Genomic DNA, 25,716 nt, shown 5'->3' with positions numbered 1-25,716 from the left:
AGATGTGCTGCGGTTGTCTGCTGACCGTGTGCATTAGCCCTCCCACTTAGGCTAGTTTCACACTTGCGTTTTTTTCCATCAGTCGCAATCCGCCGTTTTTGAAAACAGCGGAATCCGTTAACGGATTCCGCTGCTTCCCATCGACTTGTATGAACGGATTCCGCTGCTTCCCATAGACTTGTATGGACGACCCATTACGACTGATGATCCTGCGTTGCATCCGCCGGGCGGAAAGAACGCAGCATGTAGCGTTTTTCTGCGCTTCCCTGAGCGTAAAAAAAACCGCAATGTGCTGGATTCCGTCGGCGTCTGTCATTTTTATAATGGAAGCCTATGGTGGTGGAATCCGTCGGAATCCGTCATTTGACGGATTCCTGTGACGGATCCGTTTTTACACAACTGCGCATGCTCAATTGTTGAAAAAAAAAAGCTACAACGTATTCCGTTGTTTTGCAGTATCCATCGCATCAGTTGTGCCACTATATGCAACGCATCCGTTACATCCGTCACACAATGCAATGCAACGGATGCCATTCAACACAAGTGTGAAACTAGCCTTACTCATCATCCTCCAACAAAACAAGTTGTTGGGCATCAGTGCACTCATTTTCTTCCACCTCTGGGGCAAGGCTAGGTGAATGGGCCATGGAACCTCAGCCAGCGGAGTCATCAAAAAGCAGAAGTGACTATTGCTTAACTTGGGGATCTGATTTGCAAAGGCGGGAGGTGGAAGACAGATGCCCATGTTTCACCGGTGCGCTTTCATCAGGAGACTGAGTGGAAGGCAATGTGAAGGTACTGGATGTGTTCTCAGACATCCAATCTAATATCGCAGCTTCATGTCCTGGCCCCACCATTCATCTGATGGTACTCGGGACAACAACATTTTGCAGAATGTCCTGTCACATGTGTGCACCAGAGGAAGGTATTGAAATTGCGCAGTTAGCAGGCACAGATCCACCACATCCTCCTCCCTGCAGCAGCTACACCGCGACTACCAGTATCATCACGTCCAAATCCCCCATTTGATGCTCTCCTCATTTTTTTTCCTTCTAAAAAAAATTCCTAGTAGAGAAGAGGCTGTGGTAAGGGCAGTCTTTACCAGGCTGTTGGGGCAGTCTTCACCAGGCTTTTGGGGCAGTCTTCACCAGGCTCTTAGGGCACTGAGCACTAGGCTCTTAGGGCATTGGGCACCAGGCTGTTGAGGCACTCTGCGCCTGGCTGTTGGGGCGGTCTGCACCACGCTTTTTGGGCACTGGTGCTTTTGGGGCACTGTGCACCAGGCTGTTGGGGCACTGTGCACCAGGCTGTTGGCATGGCTTTGATGGGTATGGAAGTGACCAAAGACCAAGGTTTATTGGCTGCGCTGTAGCCTTTCAACAAACTTTATATTGGTAGTGAACTCATACATTAACACGGATTTCTGTAAAAGTCCATGTTCAGAGTCTGGCACTGAACACTAGAAGTTCGGTACAAACCCTGAACTTTACATGTGTAATGTGAAATTCCAGCACATGGTCACATTGCACACCAGTCGGTGAGCTTGCACTTGCAAGTGCTGCTGCAGTACTTCCACACCAGCTGACTTGCAGAAATGGGCACACAAGCGTTATACCTTCAGAAGTAGCTCAGTCAAATTTGGGTAGGATTTGAGAAACAACTGAACCACTAAGTTGCGCACGTGGGCTAGGCATGGAACATGTGCGAGCTTGCCAAGCCTCAGATCCATCACCAGGTTATGGCCATTATAACACACGACCGTGTCTGGTTATAGGTTCAGCAGCCAGAGGAAGAGATCTGACTGGTCTGGTGTAGCTTTGCACAACTCTGTAGCGGTGTGCGATTTGTCACCTAAACAAATTAGTTTCACCAGAGCCTACTGTTCACCGAGGCAGTGCTTCCAGATTACAACTGATATAGATGCCATGCTCCGAGATGGCATTTTGGAGAAGGAGGATGAGGAGGAGAAGGTTGAGGAAACCTTGATAGAAATAGGGCCCGCAATCTTTAGCGTCAGTAGCACGTGTGCCGTCCCATGATCTGACCCTGTCCCGGCCTCCACAAGGTTCACCCAGTGTGCCGTTAGTGTCCCTGGTCACAAGCACTTGTCTATGTGTCAGTCGTTATGTGGACCTTCCCAAAAAGTGCGTTGGTGGGGGCATGAGTGATATTACAGGACACATGCTGGTGTAAGGCGGGAATGGCAAGACAGGAAAAACAATGGCGGCTGAGTACCAAGGGACTGCCGCCACCATGAGGTTGTGGAAAGCCTCAGTGTCCACAAGACTAAACAGCAACATTTCTAAGGCAAGCAGTATGGATGTGTGCCCGTTTAGTGTTTGGTCCTGTTGGTGGGTATTTCTTTTTGCGTTCTAAGGCCTGGGGTAGAGACAGCTGAACGCTGCACTGGGACAAAGAATTTGACGTTGCTGCTTGCGAATGTGCAACAATAGGTGCAGGGCGGGTGGCATCCATGCCTGCGTCTTGGACAGGGATTGATAAGCACGTAGCACAGGGGAAGAGACGGTGGTGTGACACGCAATCACTGATTGTGGACCCAGGCGTTTGGTCCACCTAGTTGGGTGCTTTCATGGCATGTGCCTGAGAATGCTGGTCTGGGTCAGGCTGTTAATGGTCAGGCACCTGCTGATCTTGTTACAGCAAAGATTGCAAATGACCAATCTTTTATTGTCCACACTTTCTTTAAAAGCGTCAGACTGGGCAACACTTAACCTTTGGCCTGTAAACTTGCTGCATGGGTGCTGTGAGGAAAAGTTGCCCGCCTTCTCCCTGTGACCACCCCTCTGCTTATTTCTGCCTGTTGCTGAGCTGTTGACCCCTCTCTCCCTGTGCTGCTAGCCTCACTCTGCATGGCATCCACCCAGGTTTTGTCAGTGACTTCATCGTCCACCACCTCGTCTTCCACTTCTGCACTTTGGTCCTCTTGACTTGTTGACTTAACAACATCCCTTGTTGGCAACTGGAGCCAACCTTTTATGCTTTTCGAAGTATAAACTTCTTCAGGACAAAAACTAGTATAAACTGTTGCAGTAGTTTATGTCCTAAAAGAAAAAGTTTATACTTCTTCACATTCCATGCATCTTGTCCATTGACAGAGCGGATTTTAACCCTTCATCTCCGTTTAGCCATTTATCCTTGTATTTATGGCACTTGGGGCTGGATGTCATGGAGGAGAGAAGTATCTAGTAAATTGCAAAGACAAGTCCCTTAGATTTTGGTTATATTCCAGCCAATGACTAATGATAAGCCAAGCTCTTATTACACTGTGCATCCACCATTGCATACGTGATGGTCATGAACCACCAGGTCTTCTACCTCCTAAGCATGCACATTTATAGTGGAGTACACCCATGCTTGTATATTTCGCTGTTATTATGTATACCTCTATGCAAAGTCTTATGGAGGTTTCTTCTAATAGGCGCACGATTTGTTGTATTGTGAGTAATACTTGACCATAATTTTTTTTTTTCTTCCTACCAGACATACAACAGCTGTGCCAGATTGTGCTTAAGCCAAGATACTGTGTACTTATCTGGATTGACCATGAAGACAGAAAGTTGTGTAGTTAAAGTAAGTACACCTTGTCTTTTTCTTTTTATACTTATAGTCTGAGTGGCATTTTTACATTCTTATGATACCTACAGTTTTGATATTCCACCTGATCTAAACTTCTGCTCGTTGGGCAATACAGTGGCCATGCCATGGAGATTATTGAGAACTGGGCTAATTCATTAGAATTGGACCTGATCATGGTAAGTTACATGGGGGGAGCAGTGGCATCTCAACACACAAGATAGTCAGGTCTGGCGGGAGATTACATTGTAGTTATGGTTTCACTCCAGAAATAATCTTTGGAGTATCTGTGTAAGGGGTTAATTTTCTCTTTAAGGCTATCGCTAAGAAGATCAACCCTTTAAGGTGCCTTGTTGCATGACCTACTATTGTGTTTTTCCAACAATAAGACCACCCCCAAAAATAAGCCCTAGCAGGGATTTTCTGCATTTTCAGAGCAAGGATTAATTATAAGCCCTATCCCGAAAATAAGCCCTAGTTGCAGTTCAATAATGAAGTGTCCATGCAGCTAAAAAAGTTAAAGAATACTGCAGCACACTTGATTATAGACAGCGGAAACCCTGCAATCACTCTCACCAGACGCCAAGCAGGAGGCCCTGTAGTGGATCACACACAATCACACATCAGATCGCACACACACTCACCACATCCAGAGATACGGATTTCTTCTGGGTGGCAGAATCCTGAGACGCAGTGCTGTGGAACACAAGGACCTGCGGCTGCGGATGGAATACTTACAGGACCTGCGATGCGTAACTTCTGCTCGTCTTTCACTGCGGCCGGAGGCATTCTGTACTGTCGTATAGGGTGAGTAACTAGTGAGTGTGTGTGTGTGTGTGTGTGTGTGTGTGTGCGATCTGATCTGTGATTGTGTGTGTATGAGTGTGTGTGCGTGCGCGATCTGACGTATATGAGTTTGTCGGCCAGAAGCAGGGGAGGACAGCGTGCAGCTTATCTGCTGGGTGGACCCGCCGGAGATCACAGGGGGGACCTGGGAGTCACGCAAGACATCTGGGGTTTGGTAAGTATAAGTCTCCTGGGAAGGCAGGGGGAGATCTGCTTTTTTGGGGGGTAAACTTACCCCCAACCATGTTTTTCCAAGAGTAAAGGCAGCTTTACATGCAATGACATTGCTAACGTGATGTCGTTGGGGTCACGGAATTCGTGACACACATCCGGCCTCGTTAGCGACGTTGTTGTGTGTGAAACGTACGAGCGACTGCTAACGAGTAAAAATACTGACCCTATCGTTGCTTGTTGACACGCTCATCCATTCCCAAATATCGTTGCTGTTGCAAGACGCAGGTTGTTCGTCGTTCCTGCGGCAGCACACATCGCTATGTGTGACACCGCAGGAACGAGGAACCTCACCTTACCTGCGGCCGCCGACAATGAGGAAGGAAGGAGGTGGGCGTGATGTTCGTTCCGCTCATTTCCATCCCCTCCGCTTCTATTGGGTGCCCGCTTAGTGACGTCGCTGTGACGCCAAACGAACCGCCCCCTTAGAAAGAAGGCGGTTCGCCGGTCACAGCGACGTCGCTAGGCAGGTAAGTAGTGTAACGGGTCCGAGCGATGTTGTGCGCCACGGGCAGCGATTTGCCCGTGACGCACAAACGACGGGGCGGGTACGCACGCTAGCGAGGTCGCAGCGTGTAAAGCGGCCTTTAGACCTACTCCAAAAATAAGCTCTAGCGCTTTTTTGGGGACAAAAAAAAAGTATGACACTGTCTTATTTTTGAAAAAAACATAATAAAATATAAAAATATAAAGCCAATGTAGAATATTCATTCGCAAAGAGCGGTTTCATGGTTCTTGCCCCTCATCAGTTCAAAGTAGAAGGTTACCCAGTAAAAACATCAAAACTAATCTATACAACCATGTGCCCTTTATAATGCTGGTGTCCTCTTCTGTAGCAGAAGGGTCTCCTGAGGCACTCAGTCCTAGGGTGCAATGTCAACCTCTGCACCTACACCTTCCCTTTATTGTTGCGCTCAAATGTTCTCACCAGCCATTCTCCAGCACATGCCTCTAGTGAACACATTTGAGAAGATGATGCCCCTTTATTAGGATCCACTGGGAGCTGGTGCTGCCATGTTCATAATTGGCATTACCATACAGACTGTCCAGAAGAAGGCTCAGTGCTCCACGAAGCAAGAATGATCTATTAATGATGAAATTTGCCATGTGTAATGCAGTTTAAAGAACATTTGTGAAAAAAAAAACTTTCTTGAAGGCCCTGGTCTTGTCTGCTTAAATAAAAGAAAATGTTTTATCTTTGAAATAACAATTTTATGACTTCTTGTTTTAGAACGCTGCATTACATTACAGTTCCAGTACCATAAATGTTTTTTCTTTTCATAAATCTTTGTATTATGTGTCTCTCAAACCATCCATTCTCTTATTTTAGCAATGTTACCTTTTATCATGCTCTAGCAGCTCATCCTTGCTGGATACAGCTCTGATGCTGTTAAAGGGAACCTGTCGGGTCCCATATGCCCTCTAACCTAGCAGCAGGAACATGTGTGGGCCAAAAATACTGACTAACCATCCCTGTCTAATAATGTGTAAAAGAAATGTTTAAAAAGGATTAATAAGTTATGTATTACCTATGCTAATGAGGGCCTATGTGCTGCAATGCATTTCAGCTGTATGTTCACCCTCGGACGCACATACAACTGAAGTAGGTGCCAGGCTTGGTGGCTCCTTGTACGCGCGCTCCATTCTTAGGCGCATGCGTCCGGAGCACGTTTTGCAGAGTGAGGGAGGGGCAGTCCGGACGGATGCCCCGATGGGACCTGTGGACGTAGAGAAAAACGCAATGTGAAAGTAGCCTTAGACTGTGCCATTCAGTGAAACACTACCTACAGCACAATCAATCAGAGTGAGGGTCAGAACAATAGGTTGATGTCAGGTCAACTTCCAGAGTCAGGAAGTTGACGTGGCATCACCGGATACCAGAGGCCACAGCAGCCGGGGGTCATGTGATCATAGATAGTGCCGCTCTATGCAAAAATGAATAACAGAAGATATTTGACAATAGAATTAATTGATTGATCACAGTTGATGTGCAAAATTATATAAAGTAGTGGTTATACTCCTTAATGTAACTATATAAATTAAATGACAATTGGATGTTAAATGTTTTGAGGGGGTAACCCTGCACACACTTACATTGTCCAACCAGTGTTGTCCGTTTCAGTCTGTAAAGACTTTACTTACGAAACATAAGAAAGTTGACAAACTAAGGCCGGCGTCATACTGTACGAGCGATCTACCCGCCCCCGTCGTTTGTGCGTCACGGGCAATTAGTTGCCCGTGGCGCACAAAGTCGTTAACCCCCTGTCACACAGACTTACCTCCCGGACGACGTCTCTGTGGGCGGCGAACATCCACTTTCTGAAGGGGGAGGGACGTTCGGCGTCACAGCGACGTCACACAGCGGCCGGCCAATAGAAGCAGAGGGGTGGAGATGAGCGGGATGTAACATCACGCCCACCTCCTTCCTTCCGTATTGCCGGCGAGACACAGGGTGTCACACGGAGCGATGTGTGCTGCCTCGGGAACGTTGAACAACCGGAGCACAGAAGGAGGACCGACATTTTGAAAATAAACGACGTGTCAACGAGCAACGATAAGGTGAATATTTTTGCTCGTTCACCGTCGTTCGTAGCTGTCACACGTTACGATATGTCTAACGATGTCGGATGTGCGTCACTAACGACGTGACCCCGATGACATATCGCCCAATATATCGTAGCGTGACGCCGGCTTAAAACTTTTTTTTTGCAATTTTTAATCTTTTAATGATTTCTTTAATGGGGAAGTCCGAAACTAAAATATATATTTAATCCTAAATCTTTATCTATTTAATGCCATAATCTAGTCTTCTTGTTAAAAGATATACTTTAGAACAGTCGCTATCATTCCCTCACTAACTGTTTTTATATTTTTTACTAATTCCTGTCTGATAACGCTTCATTTGAGAATCCCAGTGCATGTTGAGATATGCAAACAAGTCCTCACCATGAGGCAGAGGTTGTGATCACTGCTGCAGCTTCTTCTGTACCCTCCCTAAAATGGAGTATCAACAGTGATGTCCGTTTTAGGGGCTTGGCTAGTCCCTGCTCTATTGAGCATGGGTCTGTTGTCAATTCCAATGTATGCTCAGTAGAATCTTGTAGCAGTGCACTATTCTTTTCAATGCACAATGACAGTGCGCTCCCTCTCACCGGCTCTAATATTTTCCTCCGTGCTCAGTGACAGTGCAGTCCCTCTCGCCGGCTCTGGTGAGAAAAGACAAGCTAGAAAGAAAGCGCATTGTAAGGAGAGAAAAGTGAGCAGAGACCAGCATCACCCCGAAAGTGATAACTGTTGCATACTCTGCAGAGCAGGGACTAGTCCAACCCCTGAAACCCGACGTCACTGGTAATGCTTCATTTCAGTATGGGCACAAATGCTGCAAATGCCTACTGATGATGTCTTGTTTGTGTATCCCAGCATGCACTGGGATTCTCAAACAACGCATCTTCACACAGCATATTGAGGGAACGATAGAGATTACTATAAGTATATTAGCAAAGAGATTAGATTATGACATTAAATAGATTGATATTTAGTATCAACATAAATTTTAGTTTCGGTCCACCCTTTTAATCCAAATACTCACACCACAGAAAATAGTTCATAAATAACATTTACCTTATGTCTACCTTACATCAACACTAAAGCCAGCTTTACATGTTACGATTTCGCATACGCCCCCATCATATGTGCGGCACGTTCAATTTGTTGAATGTGCTGCACAAACGATTAACCCCCGTCACACGTACTTACCCGTCCATACGACCTCGATGTGGGCGGCGAACGTCCACTTCCTGGAGTGGGAGGGATGTTTGGCGTCACAGCGACGTCACGCGGCAGCCGGCCAATAGAAGCGGAGGGGCGGAGATGAGCGGGAACATCCTGCCCACCTCTTTCCTTCCGCATTGCCGGCGGGAGCCGCAGGATGCAGGTAAGATCTGTTCAATGTTCCCGGGGTGTCACACACTGCGATGTGTGCTGCCTCGGGAACATTGAACAACCTGACGTGCAATTCGTCAGGATTCAACGACGTGTATGCGAAGAACGTTTTAACGTTCAATTGCAATCGCACGTACCTGTCACACACTACAATGTACCTTACAATGCCGGATATGCGTCAATTACGACGTGACCCCGCCGACACACCGTAAGATATATTGTAGCGTGTAAAGCGGGCTTAACACTGTCCTATGTTGTTTTACTTTGTTAGGATGGGCGGACTAGCAAATAACCGGGATCGGCGGATCTAATTGGATTAAAAAAAAAAAATCCGCTTGCGACCTGGAATTGATCCCGGACATCTGGCCGGACGCTGGTCCCCATATAAGTCTATGCGGACCAGAATCCGGCACTTAAAAATGGTGGTACTGTAGAAGGAATAGGGGAATTGGAGCAAGTGCACTGAGTTTGCAGCGTGGCTTTAACTGGTCTTGCAGCCGGTCACTCTTCTTCCAGGGCTTCTCCTTATTGCTCATCTATATTCACTTCTTCCACCGACAGTCCCTGGCATGTGTAATTGGTTGCAGTCAGATGCGCCCCCAGCCTGTGTGACAGCGTCTGTCTGCAACCAATCACAGTCCTTCTCTGTGGGTCATTGTAAATTGGAGTAAAAATAAATAAATTTTAAAAAATTAGTATATGGTTCCCCATATTATGAGACCCAATGAGCACTGGTCTCCCCAGTTTGAGAATACCAGCCTCCAGCTGTCAGACTTTACTGATGAGCGAGCACTACCATGCTCGGGTGCTCGGTACTAGTGATAAGTGAGCACTACCCGTTCATGTGCTTGGTATTCTTAATTAGTGATGAGCGAGCACTACCTTCCTTGGGTGCTCGGTACTCATAACTAGTAATGAGCGGGCACTACCATACTTGGGGGCTCGATACTTGTAACTAGTGATGAGCGAGGACTACCATGCTCGGGTGCTCAGTACTCGTAACTAGTGATGAGTGGGCACTACCATGCTCGGGTGCTCAGTTCTCGTAACTAGTGATGAGCGGGCAGTACCATGCTCAGGTGCTCAGTACTCGTAACTAGTGATGAGTGAGTACTACCATACTTAGGTGCTCGGTACTCGTAATGAGGAGCTGCACACTCGGTCGGGCGCGACTCGTTTGCCGAGTATAATAGAGGTCATGAGGAATTCAAGCATTTTTCCAAAAGATCATCCAGAAAATGCTTTTCTTTTTTATCTTAGATCACTAAAATGGTGTATTTGTAGGTATTAAGGGGTTAAGTTGGCCAACTACTTTAAAGAAGATCTGGTAAGAAAAGGATATGGACAAGTATGGCACAACACAATGTCCAGAGCGCTCATTTAAGGTATGTGCCTATCCTCGCCTGCAGTTTGCCACCATAGTCCTTCTAGTGTCAGTTTTTGATCTTCACCGGCTCATTCTCCCTAGTAAGTGAATCCGTTTGTGCCTCTGAATGTGCGTCCCGTGCTCCGATGTTCATTGCCCTCTTCAAATATGCACTTTTACTTAATGAATTTTAATCGCGTGGTTGTTTAGATGCGAGAATTATATCTACAGGACGGAAGATATTTCAGCTGAGATTATGCTGAAGCAGTATGATCGTGGCGTGAGGAGAGCCATGCTGTTTAATGATCGCCGAGTCCTTTTCTCATAAGTGATAGTAAACATTTTCTACAAGAATTACGAGCGAGCGTGAACTGTGTAACCACTCCACGATTGTAGCACTTTGCTGTACCAACAATTACAGGCAATTAAAGGGGAAAACATGTTGTAAACGTTCAAAATATTTCTTAAAAAAACAATTTTAGACTTGTGCGATCCTCAGATGTATGAGAGCGTTTAACGTTCCTGCTTCCATGCAGATGTTCGGTCTTGTGAGACTGAACGCCGGCCTCTTCTCTGGTGTTGAGGAGACTAGAAAACACAATGGAGAGTACATGTATCATTGAGTGGAGTCCTACTAATGCAATATAAGCATGGAGAGCATGGTCCCACTTTATATTGTAGTTTCCATTTCACACACAACTTTGTATTTCAGTATCTTCTATCAGTATTACATCTATTTCCATTTTTCTTCCTTTATGTAATTTGTAAGTTTCTCTTCTGCACTTTTATGTCACTGCTATACAAGAAGGCGCCTAGGTGAGTCTATTGGGTTCTGGTAAGTACCAGATTATCAAATAGGCTGTTTTAGTGACTAAAAAAAAAGAATATGCCTAAAAGGGAGACATTTACAGGTCCAGTGTAGTAGTAGAGATTGCTAACTAGTGATGGGCGAACCCCAACTGTGAAGTTCGGGGTTCATACAGGACACCTAGTGTCTGTGCACGGACCCCTTTCTCAGGGAATATATAGGTAAGGATGATTGACCTTAGGGAGATCAACATCCAGCACCGCGGAGCACCATCACGTGTTTTCTCAATGCAGTGATTCTAGAGCAATGCCCCCTGGAAAATATGCAAAACAAGGAAGCCGCGGAGACACCATCACATGTTTCTCAACGCTAGCAGGAAACTAGCCAGGTCTTTTACCGGGAAGGAAAACCCACGGGAAGGGCAGTCTCCAGTCAAGGAAACCACCACTGCGTTGAGAAAACACGTGATGGTGCTCCGCGGTGCTGGATGTTGATCTCCCTAAGGTCAATCATCCTTACCTATATAGTCTTCTACTAGGCATTGCTCCTACTAGCCAGTTTCCTACTCCACATTGATGAGGGGCAAATTCCCCGAAACAGCTGTCTGTGGATGGATACCATGTTTTGGTATAGGTGGTCTCCTTGACTGGAGACTGCCCTTCCCGTGGTTGTTCCTTCCTGGTGAAAGACCTGGCTAGTTACCTGCCAGCGTTTAGAAACGTGATGGTGTCTCCGCGGCTTCCTTGTTTTCCCTTTCTCAGGGAAGTCTGTGCTACTGTTCTGGTTCAGACACTCTGATAACAATAAAAAGGAAGCAAAACTGGGATTAAAGCAGGACAATTACTTACCGAGTTTTCGAGCGGCTGTCAGACTGCTTCTGGGTTCACTCATTAAAGCTTATGAATATTCACTGCTTCCTCCGCCCAACCTCTATGACGGCATCTGTGATTGGTTTCAAATCATGCAAGAATCCAGGACTCAAATGAAAGGTATGAAACAAGTAGTAGTAGTAGTCCAATTAGGACTGTGCATAACAAAAACGTTTCGGTGTATTTTATGAATCGTCATCAGACATGCACTAAAAAAAAGACAAATTATATAAGAAGGTATGATAAAAGTAAACATAATAGGAAATACAAATCGAAAAACATCTGATCATATGCAGACAAATTACACATGAAGCAGCATGTAGATACCATAGGACATGACGGTGACCGAATTTGCACATCCAAATGAAAAATCAAATTCATACTCCATAATATGAAAAAAACAACAACATACATGTACTGTAGATCCTTTTAATTTGACCAATGGCTTTATAAAAAAAACTGTTATATAGCCATTGATCACATTAATAGCACCCTTGCAAACAAATAATGCTTTCTGAGAGCCCCCTCAAAATACTGCATACTTTGTGCCACTCACCACAAAAATTATAGTTTCTACTTAAAGGGAACCTGTCACCAGCTTTTCAGCCTATAAACTGCGGCCACCACCACTGGGCTCTTATATACAGCATTCTAACATCTATATATATATAATTACTTTATTCTGTCTGTCTGTCTTGCTCCAAAATGACGTCATTACAGTGACAACCGTCGCCACAGCGCGTGCGCTAAAGAGCCTGCGACCAACGGCTCAGCTAAGGCTCCCTGGACACATAACCAGGGTACACATTGGGTTACTAAGCAAAGCACTTTGTTTAGTTACCCGATATTTACCCTGGCTACGTGTGCAGGGAGCCTAACTGAACAGGCCAAACTACGGGCCGACAGGACGATGCCTGACACTTCCCCGCTCGGCTCCGCCCCCCACGCATGCCGCATGTATACACTGAACACACACACACCTGGATAGTCACCTGTCCCCAGCCATGCAGTCCCTGGCACTGACGTCCTCAGCGCCATGGCCCCGCTCGGCTCCACCCACCCCGCTCTCCGCCCCCCGCACACATTAGGCTGCTTTCACACTTACGTTGTGAGGCATCCGTCACAGTGCGTTGTGTGACGTATGTGACGGATGCATTGCAAATAGTGTGCTAATAAAGTAACAGATTCCTGTAAATGAACGTTTTTGCGTTTTTTTTTTTTTTATTGTTTAGCCGGGATAAGGAGAAAGAGAGAGAGAGAGAAAGAGGTGACCGCAAATCCCCTGAGTGACCGCAGTGAGCTGCGCGATCAGCCGTGCCCTGTGCCGTCGCTCGGGTGACCCGTGGCCACAGCTGCAGTCCTCCACCCGAGAGCTGTGTCTATGGGCCACTTGAATGAGGGCACAGCTGATCGCGCGGATCACTTCAGTTGCTGCGTGGAGCTGATAGAGAGTGGTCGTGTTCTACTGCTGCTCCTGTCAGCTTCATGTAGCAGAGCTGAAAGCGTCATGGGACCTCTATGGATTACTTCAGACCTGGAGGGTTATTTGGGGGTTTGATAAAGTGGTGAAAGAGGGGTTTTTTTTGTCTTTTATTCCAAATAAACGATTTTTTCGCGTGTATGTGTTTATTTTCTTTAACCTACAGGTTAATCATGGAAGGTATCTCTGGGAGACGCCTGCCATGATTAACTTAGGACATAGTGGCAGCTATGAGCTGCTACCATTAACTCCTTATTACCTCGATTGCCACCGCACCAGGGCAATTCGGGATGAGCCGGGTAGAGTCCCGGGACTGTCGCATCTAATGAATGCGGCAATTCCGGGCGGCTGCTAGCTGATATTTTTAGGCTGGGTGGCTCCCGATAACGTGGGGCTCAACTTCCTGAGAATACCAGCTTTCAGCCGTGTGGCTTTATCTTGGCTGGTATCAAAATGGGGGGGGGACCGCACGCCGTTTTTTTTTTTTAAATTATTTTTTTTATTTATTTTACTGCACAATATAGACCCGGCGGCTGTGATTGGTTGCAGTGAGACAGCTGTCACTCAGAGTCGGGGCGCGTCTGACTGCAACCAATCATAGGCGCCGGTGGGTGGGGGATGCAGGGAATACGAGATTGAATAATGAGCGGCCGGCATTTTCAAAAGAGGAAAAGCCGCCGGAGCTTTGTGACAGCCGTGCAGCGCCGCGCCCATGATCGGTGAGTATGAGAGAGGGGGGGAGAGGGGAAAGAGAGACCAGGAGTGATTTTAAGCTTTAGATTTAGTTTACTGATTTAGATCATTCTGCTGGACATGCTGAGCATGCTCAGTAAAACGTGACGGAATATGTCAGCGGATTCCGCCGCTAAGCGCATTGCAGCGGAATCCGCCACCATAGACACTCATTAGACACCTTGGCGGATTCTAACGGATTCCGTCAAGGTGTGTTATTTTAACGACCCAAAAAACGCTACATGTAGCGTTCCCTCCGCCCGACGCTGCGTCAAAATAACGATGCAGCATCGTCCAGCGGATGAAACGCAGACACTTACGTTACGGTGCGTCGTCAATACAAGTCTATGGAGAATAGCGCAGTGCGTTAACGGACTGCGCTATTCTCCATAGCGGCAGATTGCGCTGAACGCAAGTGTGAAAGCGGCCTTACCCAGCAGGATGGGGGCACATGTCAGGATGGTGGCTGCACCACGATGGGGGCACATACCAGCATTGGGCCACATCACAGCATCAGCATATTTTTACTTAACTTTACACTGTTCATGTCCTTCTTTCATTACAAGCCATGGACATCATTAAACATTAGACTCCTCTATTAAAACTGTTCCTTCTGTTTTTTGTCATTTTAAAACCAATAAACAATTATAAGAATACTAAATTAAACCTAACCCATCCAGTCCATTCATTACCTTATTATTCAATCTGCTAACCTACATACACATTCTAGACTACCCGATACGTTAGAATCGGGCCACCTTCTAGTGATGTATATAAGAGCCCAGGCCGCTGTGTAGAACATAAAAAACACTTTATAATACTCACCTAGAAGGTTGCTCCGGTGCACAACAGTCAGATGGATGGCGCCGTTCTCCTTGATCAGCGCCTCATCTTTTGCCCATCTTGGTCTTCCTCCTTCTGAAGTCGGGGTGCATGACGTGTCCTAAATCATATACAGAGGCTGGTTTTGAGGTCCTTAGCAAGGCAAATCAAAGTATTGTAGTGCGCCTGTACGAGACCGGCGAGTGTGTATGATGTAGGATGCGTCATGCACACAGGCTTCAGAAGGAGGACGAAGATGGCCGAATGAGGAGGCGCTGGCACTGGACAACGGAGACACCCATATGGCCCAACTCCACCGTAGCGCGACCATTAGGGGAGTATTATAAAGTGTTTTTTATGTTCTACACAGCGGCCCGGGCTCTTATATACAGCATGTTAGAATGCTGTATATAAGAGCCCACTGGTGGTGGCCGCAGCTTATAGGCCGAAAAACTGATTGTGTTAGCCTACTCCTTACTAGACAATCTCATCCCAACTATATCAGCGTCATCTTAATATTGGTACAGTTCAAAGCAGTGATTAGTTTGAGATGTGGGGCACCCAGACCAAAGTCCAGGGCATGTGCTCTGCCCTAGCTCTTCAGCACTCATATCATCAAAGCAACTTTTTTTTTTCTTTTTCTAAAGGGGGCTTTACACGCTACGTTAATGTAAATGTTTTATCGTCGGGGTCACGTTGTTAGTGACGCACTTCTGGCGTCATTAACGATATCGCAGACACTTACCAGTGACCTTAAACGTCCTCCAAAGTGGTGAAAATCGTTCACCATGGAGAGTTCGTCCTAAAACCAAAAATTGTTAATGGTTGTTTATAGATGTTGTTTGTCGTTCCTGCGGCAGCACACCTCGCTGTGTGACACCGCAGGAGCGAGAAACCTCACCTTACCTGTGTTCCGCCCGCAATGAGGAAGGAAGGAGGTGGGCAGGATGTTCGTCCCGCTCATCTCCGCCCCTCCGCTTTGATTGGCCGGCCGCTTAGTGTCGTCGCCGTGACGCCGAACGCACCTCCCCCTTGAGGGAGGGATTGTTCAGCAGTCACAGCGACGCTGCCGTCCAGGTAAGTGCGTGTGACGCTGCCGTAGCGATAATGTTCGCTGCGGCAGTGATCACACGATATCGCATGCACGACGGGGGCGGGTGCTTTTGCGTACGATATCGCTAGCAATTGCTAGAAATATCGTAGCGTGTAAAGCCCGCTTAAGTCTTTTAATATAATGTACAATCATGGTCGAAAGTGTCGGCACCCTTGAATTTGTCACAGAAAATGATTGCGATTACACGTTTTGTTATACAGCTGTTTATTTCCTTTCTGTATTGGAACAAATACACACAAAACAAAAATTAAAAAAAGGCAAATTGGACATAATTTCACACAAAACTCCAGAAATGGGCCAGACAAAATTGTTGGCACCCTCCTCTTAATATTTGGTTGTACACCCTTTGGAATAAATAAATGTAATCAATCGCTTCCTATAAGCATCAACAAGCTTCTTATACCTCTCACCTGGAATTTTGGACTCTTCTTTATAAGCTGCTCCAGGTCTCTCATATTTGAAGGGGCCTTGTCCCAAGAGTAATTTTAAGATCTCCCCACAGGTGTTCAATGGGATTTACATCCGGACTCCTTGCTCCACTTCAGATCTCTTTGTTTCCATCCATTTCTGGGGTCTTGTAGAAGTACTGTATTTTTGAGGTCATTGTCCTGCTGTAAGGTCCGTGACCTAGGACGCAAACCCAGCTTTCTGACAATGAGCACTACATAGTGACCCTAAATTATTTAGCAACCTTCAGATTTCATGATGCCGTGCACACAGTCAAGACACCCAGTGCCAGAGGCAGCAAAACAACCCCAAAACATCTTTGAACCTCCACCATATGTGACTGTAGGTACTGTTTCTTTTCTTTGTAGGCCTCATTCCATTTTCAGTAAACAGTAGAAGGATGTGCTTTACCGAAGAGCTCTAACTTGGCCTCACCTGTCCACAAGACGCTTTCCAGAAGGATTTTGGCTTGCTCACAAACATTTTGGCAACCTTCAGTCTAGCTTTTTTTATGTCTCTGAGTCAGCAGTAGCATCCTTCTGGGTCTCCTCCATAGCATTTCATTTCATTCAAATGTTGACAAGTAGTTTGACACTGATGCATCCTGAGCCTCCAGGACAGCTTGAGTTTCTTTGGAACTTGATTGGGGCGACTTATTCACCATCCGGACTATTCTCCTTTACAACATTTCATCAACTTTTCTCTGCCGTCCATAACTACATAAATTAGCTCCAGTGCCATGGGTTGTAAACTTCTTGATTTGTGTTGCACAGTGTGGACAAAGGAGCATCAAGATCTCTGGAGATGGACTTGAGAACCAAAATTGTTAAAAAAAAAAATCAACAATCTTAAGGTTACCAGTTCTCCGACGGTTCTCTTCTCCTCTTTCTGTTCTCCATGCTTCGTGTGGCACACAAAGACACACAATGCAAGGATTGAGTCAACTTCTCCCCTTTTTATCTGGTTTCAGGTGGGGTTTTCATATTGCCCACACCTGTTACTTGCCACAGGGCATTTTGAACTTAGCATCACATGCTTGAGGCCTGCGACACACATCCGTGCCGCCGGCACGTGTTTGTCATTTTTTTACACGTACCGGCGGCACGGAGACACATTAAGCAATGCTACCCTATTGTAGCAGGCACACACACGTAAAACCACGCGGAACGTGTGTCCGTGTGCGTTTGTACGTGTGTGCGTTTTTCTAAACGCTGACATGTCAGTGTTTTCTCCGGCAGCACGGGTGTCACATGGCCCGCACCCGTACCACATGGGTGTAGTGTGGATGCGGTCCCGTGTGACACGCGCCGGAGAAAACACACGTGTCAGTGAAAAAACAAAACATTTACTCACCTTCTCCAGCCCTCCTGTCTCTGCCGCTGCTGCCTCTTGCTGCCGACCGCCGCTCATTATTCTCATTTAATATTCACTTCACTGCCTGGCAGCAGCGGGGAGACGGGAGGGCTGGAGATCGAAGATCAGCACCACGGACAGCAGGAAGGACCACGTGAGTATGTAAATTACCGGTTCTATGTGTGCTATCGCGGATAGCACACGTAGAACACACGTGGCCCGCACGTACCAGAGACACATACTTACCTGCACGCAACACGCAGGGGAAATACGTGTCTCTCGGCACGTGCGTGATTTTCACGTGAGTGTGGCAGAGGCCTGAAACAAAGTTGTTTATCTCTAATTTTGGAAAGGCGCCAACAATTTTGTCCTGCCCATTTCTGGGGTTTTGTGTGAAAATTTTGTTCATTTTGCCTTTTCTTCTTTGTCTTTTTGTGTTGTTCCAATACACACAAAGGAAATAAGCATGTATAACAAAATGTGTGTAATTGCAATAATATTCTGGGAGAAATTCTTCATTCCCTGGAACAATTTCAAGTATGCCAATATTATCGTCCATGACTATACTATATGTCATATTTGCCTGTGGCTAGGCTTCATAGGAGAATGCGATTTTAATAATATGCTACAATACTGAAGTGTTCCATTATATAGTATATATTATCAAAGGTTCTAATCTTTTAAGTGAACTAAGAAAAAAATAAATAAATAAGTTTCAAAAATAATGAGAAAATGGGAAAAAAAATCAAATTAAATCACTTTCCCTTTCCCAGTTGAAAATACAGTGCTGGCCAAAAGTATTGGCACCCCTGCAATTCTGTCAGATAATACTCAGTTTCTTCTTGAAAATGATTGCAATCACACATTCTTTGGTATTATTATCTTCATTTATTTTGCTTGCAATGAAAAAACACAAAAGAGAATGAAACAAAAATCAAATCATTGATCATTTCACACAAAACTCCAAAAATGGGCCAGACAAAAGTATTGGCACCCTTAGCCTAATACTTGGTTGCACAACCTTTAGCCAAAAAAACTGCGAACAACCGCTTCCGGTAACCATCAATGAGTTTCTTACAATACTCTGCTGGAATTTTAGACCATTCTTCTTTGGCAAACTGCTCCAGGTCCCTGAGATTTGAAGGTTGCCTTCTCCAAACTGCCATTCTGAGTTCTCTCCACAGGTGTTCTATGGGATTCAGGTCTGGACTCATTGCTGGCCACTTTAATAGTCTCCAGTGTTTTCTATCAAACCATTTTCTAGTGTTTTTTGAAGTGTGTTTTGGGTCATTGTCCTGCTGGAAGACCCATGACCTCTGAGGAAGACCCAGCTTTCTCACACTGGGCCCTAGATTATGCTGCAAAATTTGTTGGTAGTCTTCATACTTCATAATGCCATGCACACGGTCAAGCAGTCCAGTGCCAGAGGCAGCAAAGCAGCCCCAAAACATCAGGGAACCTCCACCATGTTTGACTGTAGGGACAGTGTTCTTTTCTTTGAATGCCTCTTTCTTTTTTCCTATAAACTCTATGTTGATGGCTTTTCCCAAAAAGCTCTACTTTTGTCTCATCTGACCAGAGAACATTCTTCCAAAACGTTTTAGGCTTTCTCAGGTAAGTTTTGGCAAACTCCAGCCTGGCTTTTTTATGTCTCGGGGTAAGAAGTGGGGTCTTCCTGGGTATCCTACCAAACAGTCCCTTTTCATTCAGAAGCCGGCGGATAGTACGGGTTGACACTGTTGTACCCTCGGACTGCAGGGCAGCTTGAACTTGTTTGGATGTTAGTCGATGTTCTTTATCCACCATCCGCACAATCGTGCGTTGAAATCTCTCGTCAATTTTTCTTTTCCTTCCACATGTAGGGAGGTTAGCCACAGTGCCATGGGCTTTACACTTCTTGATGACACTGCGCACCGTAGACACAGGAACTTTCAGGTCTTTGGAGATGGACTTGTAGCCTTGAGATTGCTCATGCTTCCTCACAATTTGGATTCTCAAGTCCTCAGACAGTTCTTTGGTCTTCTTTTTTTTCTCCATGCTCAATGTGGTACACACAAGGACACAGGACAGAGGTTGAGTCAACTTTAATCCATGTCAACTGGCTGCAAGTGTGATTTAGTTATTGCCAACACCTGTTAGGTGCCACAGGTAAGTTACAGGCGCTGTTAATTACACAAATTAGAGAAGCATCACATGATTTTTCAAATAGTGCCAATACTTTTGTCCACCCCTTTTTTTATGTTTGGTGTGGAATTATATCCAATTTGGCTTTATGACAAATTTTTTTTTTGTTTTTCATTTAAGACAAATTAAATGAAGATAATAATACCAAAGAATTTGTGATTGCAATCATTTTCAAGAAGAAACTGAGTATTATCTGACAGAATTGCAGGGGTGCCAATACTTTTGGCCAGCAGTGTAAATAAATATGAAATACATATAAAATATTTAAAGGAATCTGTAAGCAGGTGTTTGCTATGTAGTCTGAGAGCACCATGATTCAGGGGCTGAGACCCTGATTCCAGTGATTTTACGTACTATCCTGTGTTTTGATATTTGAATACAATCAGTGTTTTAAAAGCAGAAGATTATCAGTACAAGACTAGGTACCTTAAGGTACGTCACACATAACGAGATCGCTGCTGAGTCCCGGTTTGTGTGACGCAGTAGCGATCCCGTTAGCGATCTCGTTATGTGTGACATCTACCAGCGATCAGGCCCCTGCTGTGAGGTTGCCGGTCGTTGCAGAATGGTCCAGGCCATTTTCTTCAAAGGCGATGTCCTGCTGGGCAGGACACATTGCTGTGTTTGACACTGTGTGACAGGGTCACAGTGACTGCTGAGATCGTTATACAGGTCGCTACTGCGACCTGTATCGTTCCTGCATCATTGGTAAGATCTGACTGTGTGACATCTCACCTGCGACCTAAAAGCGACTTACCTGCGATCCCTATCAGGTCGCATCATTTTCGGGATCACTGGTAAGTCGTTGTGTGTGACTGGGCCTTTAGACTTCCTGGTCCAACCCTGCCCCCACCACTGATGAAAGCTGCTAATCAGTGGTGTGGGGGTGGTACACAGCTCCGCATCCAAGCTCTGCTAAATCTGCAGCAGAAAAAGCTGATTTCATCATAACTGTCGCACCCAGAAAACTAAGTGATGAATCACTGGAATCAGAGTTTATGTCCCTGCATCACACTGCAGTCTGATTAATGACAATAGGGCTATGTGCGCACGTTGCGTACTGTCCCTGCAGAAATTTCTACAGCGATTTGAACAGCACACGTGCGCTTCAAATCGCTGCAGAAGAGTCCGTAATGGAAAAAAAAAGAAAGCCGATTCCATGCGCTCTGACTGCAGCCCCTCCCATAGACAGAGCAGGGGCTGCAGGCAAAGCGCAGGAAAGAAGTGACATGTCACTTCTTAGAACGCGCATTTCGGGCAGCAGCCGAAGCGCTGCGCTCTAATACGCCACGTGCGCACGTCTCCTGCATAGTCTTCATAGATTATGCTGGGGACGCAGGACGCATGCAGTTACGCTGCGGTGCAGATCGCAACGTATCTGCATGCAAATACGCAACGTGCGCACATAGCCTAAAACCTACAGATTCCCTTTAATCATTGTTTTAAATTCAGTAAAAAACAGACATTAAAACGCCACAACTCAATTGCAGTTTTTTATTCTTTTATTTTTTTTTCGCCCATTTTTTATACTTTCTCTATTAAAAAAAAAAACAGCAAAAACAAGAAAAAAATGCAGCAAAAAGGTATTGAAAGATATGTACCCAAAAATCATATCAATTAAAATGTACACTTTTTGACCAACAAATAAGCTCCCTAGATAGAATTTTTTTTAAAAAAACAGTTGAGTCTCCAGAAATGGAGACAAAAAACAAACTCTTTTTGTCATTTACAAAGTTCAAAATAATTTAAACTACTGAAATATTTAATAAAAAAAAAAAATAGCTTTGAGTTTGCCATGTCTGTATTCTTACCGATTTTTAGAACTATATTTCTAAATCATTTTCACCAACAACAAAAGTAAAACAAAAACCACTGGCAGCATTGTCTTTACTTTTTCACCTTTCACCGCACTTGCTGTTTTGTTTTATTTTTTTTCTCCTCCCTTTACAATAAAATGTTTTGAAAATTAGGTATAGTGTAATTCAAAATTATAACTTTGCTCGCAATAAAATATGTCTGAAAACGTAGAAGCAAAAAAGTTATGGCTCTGTAAGGCTAAGTGCGCATAGTGCGTTTTTCGCCGCATTTTAGCGCGTTTTTCGGGTGCGTTTTTGGGCTCCAAACTGCATGACTTTGCTTCCCCAGCAAAGTCTATGAGTTTTCATTTTTGCTGTCCGTATACAGCTTTTTTTTTAGCTGCGTTTTTGAGCTGAAAAAAAAATGCTCAGGTCAATTATTTTCTCCGTTTTAGGGTATGTGCGCACGCTGCGTTTTTTTGATGCTGCGTTTTTGTGTGTTTTTGTCCTCTAAAAATGCATAAAAACGCACCCGCAGCAAAAACGCGTAAAAAACGCATAGTTTTTTTTTTACCACGTTTTGGTGCGTTTTTGGCTGCGTTTTTCTGCATTTTTCCAATGCAGAAAAAGGCAGGAAATAATTGACATGTCCTTTTTTCTTAAGCTCAAAAATGCAGCTAAAAAAAAAACTGTGTGTTGACAGCAAAAATGAAAACACATTGACTTTGCTGGGGAAGCAAAGTCATGCAGTTTTGAGCCCAAAAACGCAGCGAAAAACGCACTGTGCGCACATAGCCTTACTGCATTTTCCACCCATGCAATGCATTGGAAAAATGCAGTGATCAAAAACGCAGCCAAAAACGCACCGAAACACGATAATACATGCGTTTTTGCTGCATATGCGTTTTTGTGTGTTTTTAGCAGCAAAAAATGCACAATCACGCAGCGTCTAAAAAATACAATGTGCGCACATAATCTTAAGCCTGCTTTACACGTTGCAATTTCGCATACGATATCATATGTGATTTGCAACGCCCCCATCGTATGTGTGGCACGTTCAATTTGTTGAACGTGCCGCACAAACGATTAACCCCCGTCACACGTACTTACCTTCCATATGACCTCGCTGGGGGCGGTGAACGTCCACTTCCTGGAGTGGGAGGGACGTTCGGCATCACATCGACGTTACACGGCAGCCGGCCAATAGAAGCAGAGGGGCGGAGCTGAGCATGACGTAAACATCCCGCCCACCTCCTTTCTTCCGCATTGTGGGCCGGGAGCCGCAGGACGCAGATAAGATCTGTTCATCGTTCCCGGGGTGTCACACACTGCGATGTGCGCTACCCCGGGTACGATGAACAACCTGACGTGCAATTCTAGAGAAAGGTACGATGTGTATGCGATGAACGTTTTACCGTTCAATCGCACGTACCTGTCACACACTGCAATGTAACTTACGATGCCGGATGTGCGTCACTTACGACGTGACCCCGCCGACACATTGTAAGAGACATTGCAGCGTGTAAAGCGGGCTTTAGGAGGAGGGGAGGAAACAAAACAGAAGCGCAAAAGCAGAAACTTGCCCAGACATGAACTCCGGTGAAGCCCAGACATATGCCTCACTTTATAGGAGGTCGTCATTTCTTCTTTATAGTATAATATTGAGGTTGTAGAACAAGTAAATATTACAAGTTAAAGTCCCTGGCATTAAAGTGAACCTATAAATCAATTTTTGGTGCCCCAATTCCGGGAAGCATGAATTGTAGCCTGGCTGCATGATCACTATCCATTGCATCTCTGAAAAGCTGGTTCACACAAAATATGGTTTGAAAATCAAGTTGGGGACTGAAGCCAGAGACCAGACTAAGGGGGAGACCTGTCAGTCACCAGTAATGCTCGAGAAGGCGGCTGGGAGGAGCAGAGCCAGACTAGCTTCATCTCTGAAGATTCAGCTTGGGACCATTGCTAAAGTAGATCCCCTCTGAAATTCTGGAATGTTTCAGAGTATATACTTGGCTGTAATTGTTCTGCGATTCATGCTTCCTGTGATGTGGGCACCATGAATAATGTTACAGGTTCGTTTCAAAGCAAATCTGTCACCAGATTTTGCACGCTGCAATGGTAATATATGTGGAACAATGAATATGGGAATATAGACCGGCATTACTGCTATGAAAACACATGTAAAAATTGAGATACTTAGCACACAAAAATGGCCAGAGTTTGTGAGCCCAACAGCCAGTGGCAAGGCGACCTCATTTTTGTTGGGTCCCTACCAAACTAATGCCTCTCTTTTGGGTTAAAAAAAAATCCCTACAATTTATGGGCGGACAGGAACCTGCAAATGGAGAATTAAAATTGCCTGAGGCTGAAGAGCAGGAGTGCTCAATCAGAAAACAGGGTCACCTTGCTGCTGGCTGTTGGGCTTACATAAAATCTGGCCAATTTTGTGTGGTAAGTATCTTAGCATAAGTTAGGGCAGAGTCAGAGACCCTGATCCCAGTGAGGTGTCACTTACTGGGCTGCTTGCTGCAGTTTTGATAAAATCCCTGTCTTATCTACTGCAAATCTACCAGATCTCTGAATGCTGAGCTCTGTATAACCCCACCTTCACCCCTGATTGGCAGTTTTCTCTGTATACTGTGTATAGGCAGAAAGCTGCCAGTCAATCGTGCAGGCAGAGATACATAGAGCTTATGAATACAAGGGACTACATGGCAGCAGGTTTACTACTCCTCTAGTGAGAAAAATTAATGATTTATCAGCAAGAGCAACCCATTAAGTGACACATCATTGGTATCTGGGTCTCTGTCCCTACATTTTGCTGCTCTTGGATTAGGTGGCAAAAATCTGGGGACAGATTCCCTTTTAATTATAAAATAAATTAATGAAATTGTTAGAAATGTATAATATTGGTTGAATCACACCCGTTTTATCAGTTAAAATATGCAAATAATTAAAAAAAAAAATAATCAGTATGGCCACTTTCATAGTCCAATCTATGAAAACATAAAATTAACCCATACAGTGAACTAAAATGTGATTCTCCCACTCAATAAAAAGTTTTTCATCAGATTTCCTGAATGTTTCAGACGATAATTAATAATAATAATAATAATAATAATAATAATAATTGAATTTTTACTGTCACATAGTGAACGTCCTAAAACAAAACCCCAAAAAGCAATGGTGGAATTGCATTTTTTTTATTTTTATAATTTTTGTACCCCATTTAGACAATTTTCCCATTATCATTAAATGTATATGGTAAATGAATGGTGTCAATTAAAACTACAAAAATCAAGTGATGTTTACCAGAAATGTAAACAAAGTTATGGTTGTTCGAGAAGGGTAGGGGAAAAAAAAACAAAAAATGAAAATTTGCCCTATCAGCAACAGGTTAAAGAAACAAAATGGATATCACAGAGACGCTATCCGTATGGCATTCATTGTTTATGGATCCATTGCAAATATTACATTAGAAATGGATTTGTGCCTTTATATATATACTAGCTGTAGTGCCCGGGCGTTGCCCGGGATAGTAACTGTCTCTCTGTCTCTCTCCCAGTCTGTCTGTGTGTTGCGGTCTGTCTGTCTCTCTGTCTGTGTCTATGTCTGTCTGTCTGTTTCTATTTCTCTGTCTGTATTTGTATCAGTCTATCTGTCTCCATCTCTGTGTCTGTCTGTTTCTTTCTATCTCTGTGTCTGTCTCTATATGTGTGTCTCTCTCTCTTTCCCAGTCTGTCTCTTTCCCCGTGTGTCTCTTTCCCCGTGTGTCTCTTTCCCCGTTTGTCTCTTTGCCCGTCTGTCTCTTTGCCCGTCTGTCTCTTTGCCCGTCTGTCTCTGTCTGTCTCTTTCTGTCTCTCTATCCATCTCTCCACCGACATCTTATTACCTCACACATAAGCTTCTTATACTAACAGTTTATTTTGTTCCTATAGCAACCACTGACAGTTGCTATTAATAGCCTGTAGCCCACCTCCATTCAGTTTAATAGAGGCAGGATTTTGGAGAGTAACCGTAAAGCGCGGGGTTACATTTTCCTGTCAAAACATGGTCTATGACAGTCCCTGAGTCACATGAGGCGTTTGTGCAAAATTTCGTGATTGTAAATGCGACGATGCAAATTCCT

General features: G+C 44.8%; 1 protein-coding gene across 1 annotated transcript in view; it reads left to right on the top strand.

Annotated features, from left to right (window-relative positions):
• BTRC (beta-transducin repeat containing E3 ubiquitin protein ligase) overlaps positions 1 to 25,716 on the top strand; it is a 353,763-nt gene that overhangs the window by 140,644 nt on the left and 187,403 nt on the right. The window contains exon 3 of the mRNA XM_075352305.1: positions 3,502 to 3,591. Coding sequence (XP_075208420.1) covers positions 3,502 to 3,591 — 90 coding nt within the window. The remainder of the gene's footprint in view (positions 1 to 3,501; positions 3,592 to 25,716) is intronic.

Source organism: Anomaloglossus baeobatrachus, chromosome 5, assembly GCF_048569485.1.
Source record: "Anomaloglossus baeobatrachus isolate aAnoBae1 chromosome 5, aAnoBae1.hap1, whole genome shotgun sequence".
NCBI lineage: Eukaryota > Metazoa > Chordata > Amphibia > Anura > Aromobatidae > Anomaloglossus > Anomaloglossus baeobatrachus.
This window is presented reverse-complemented; position numbering and strand designations above follow the sequence as displayed.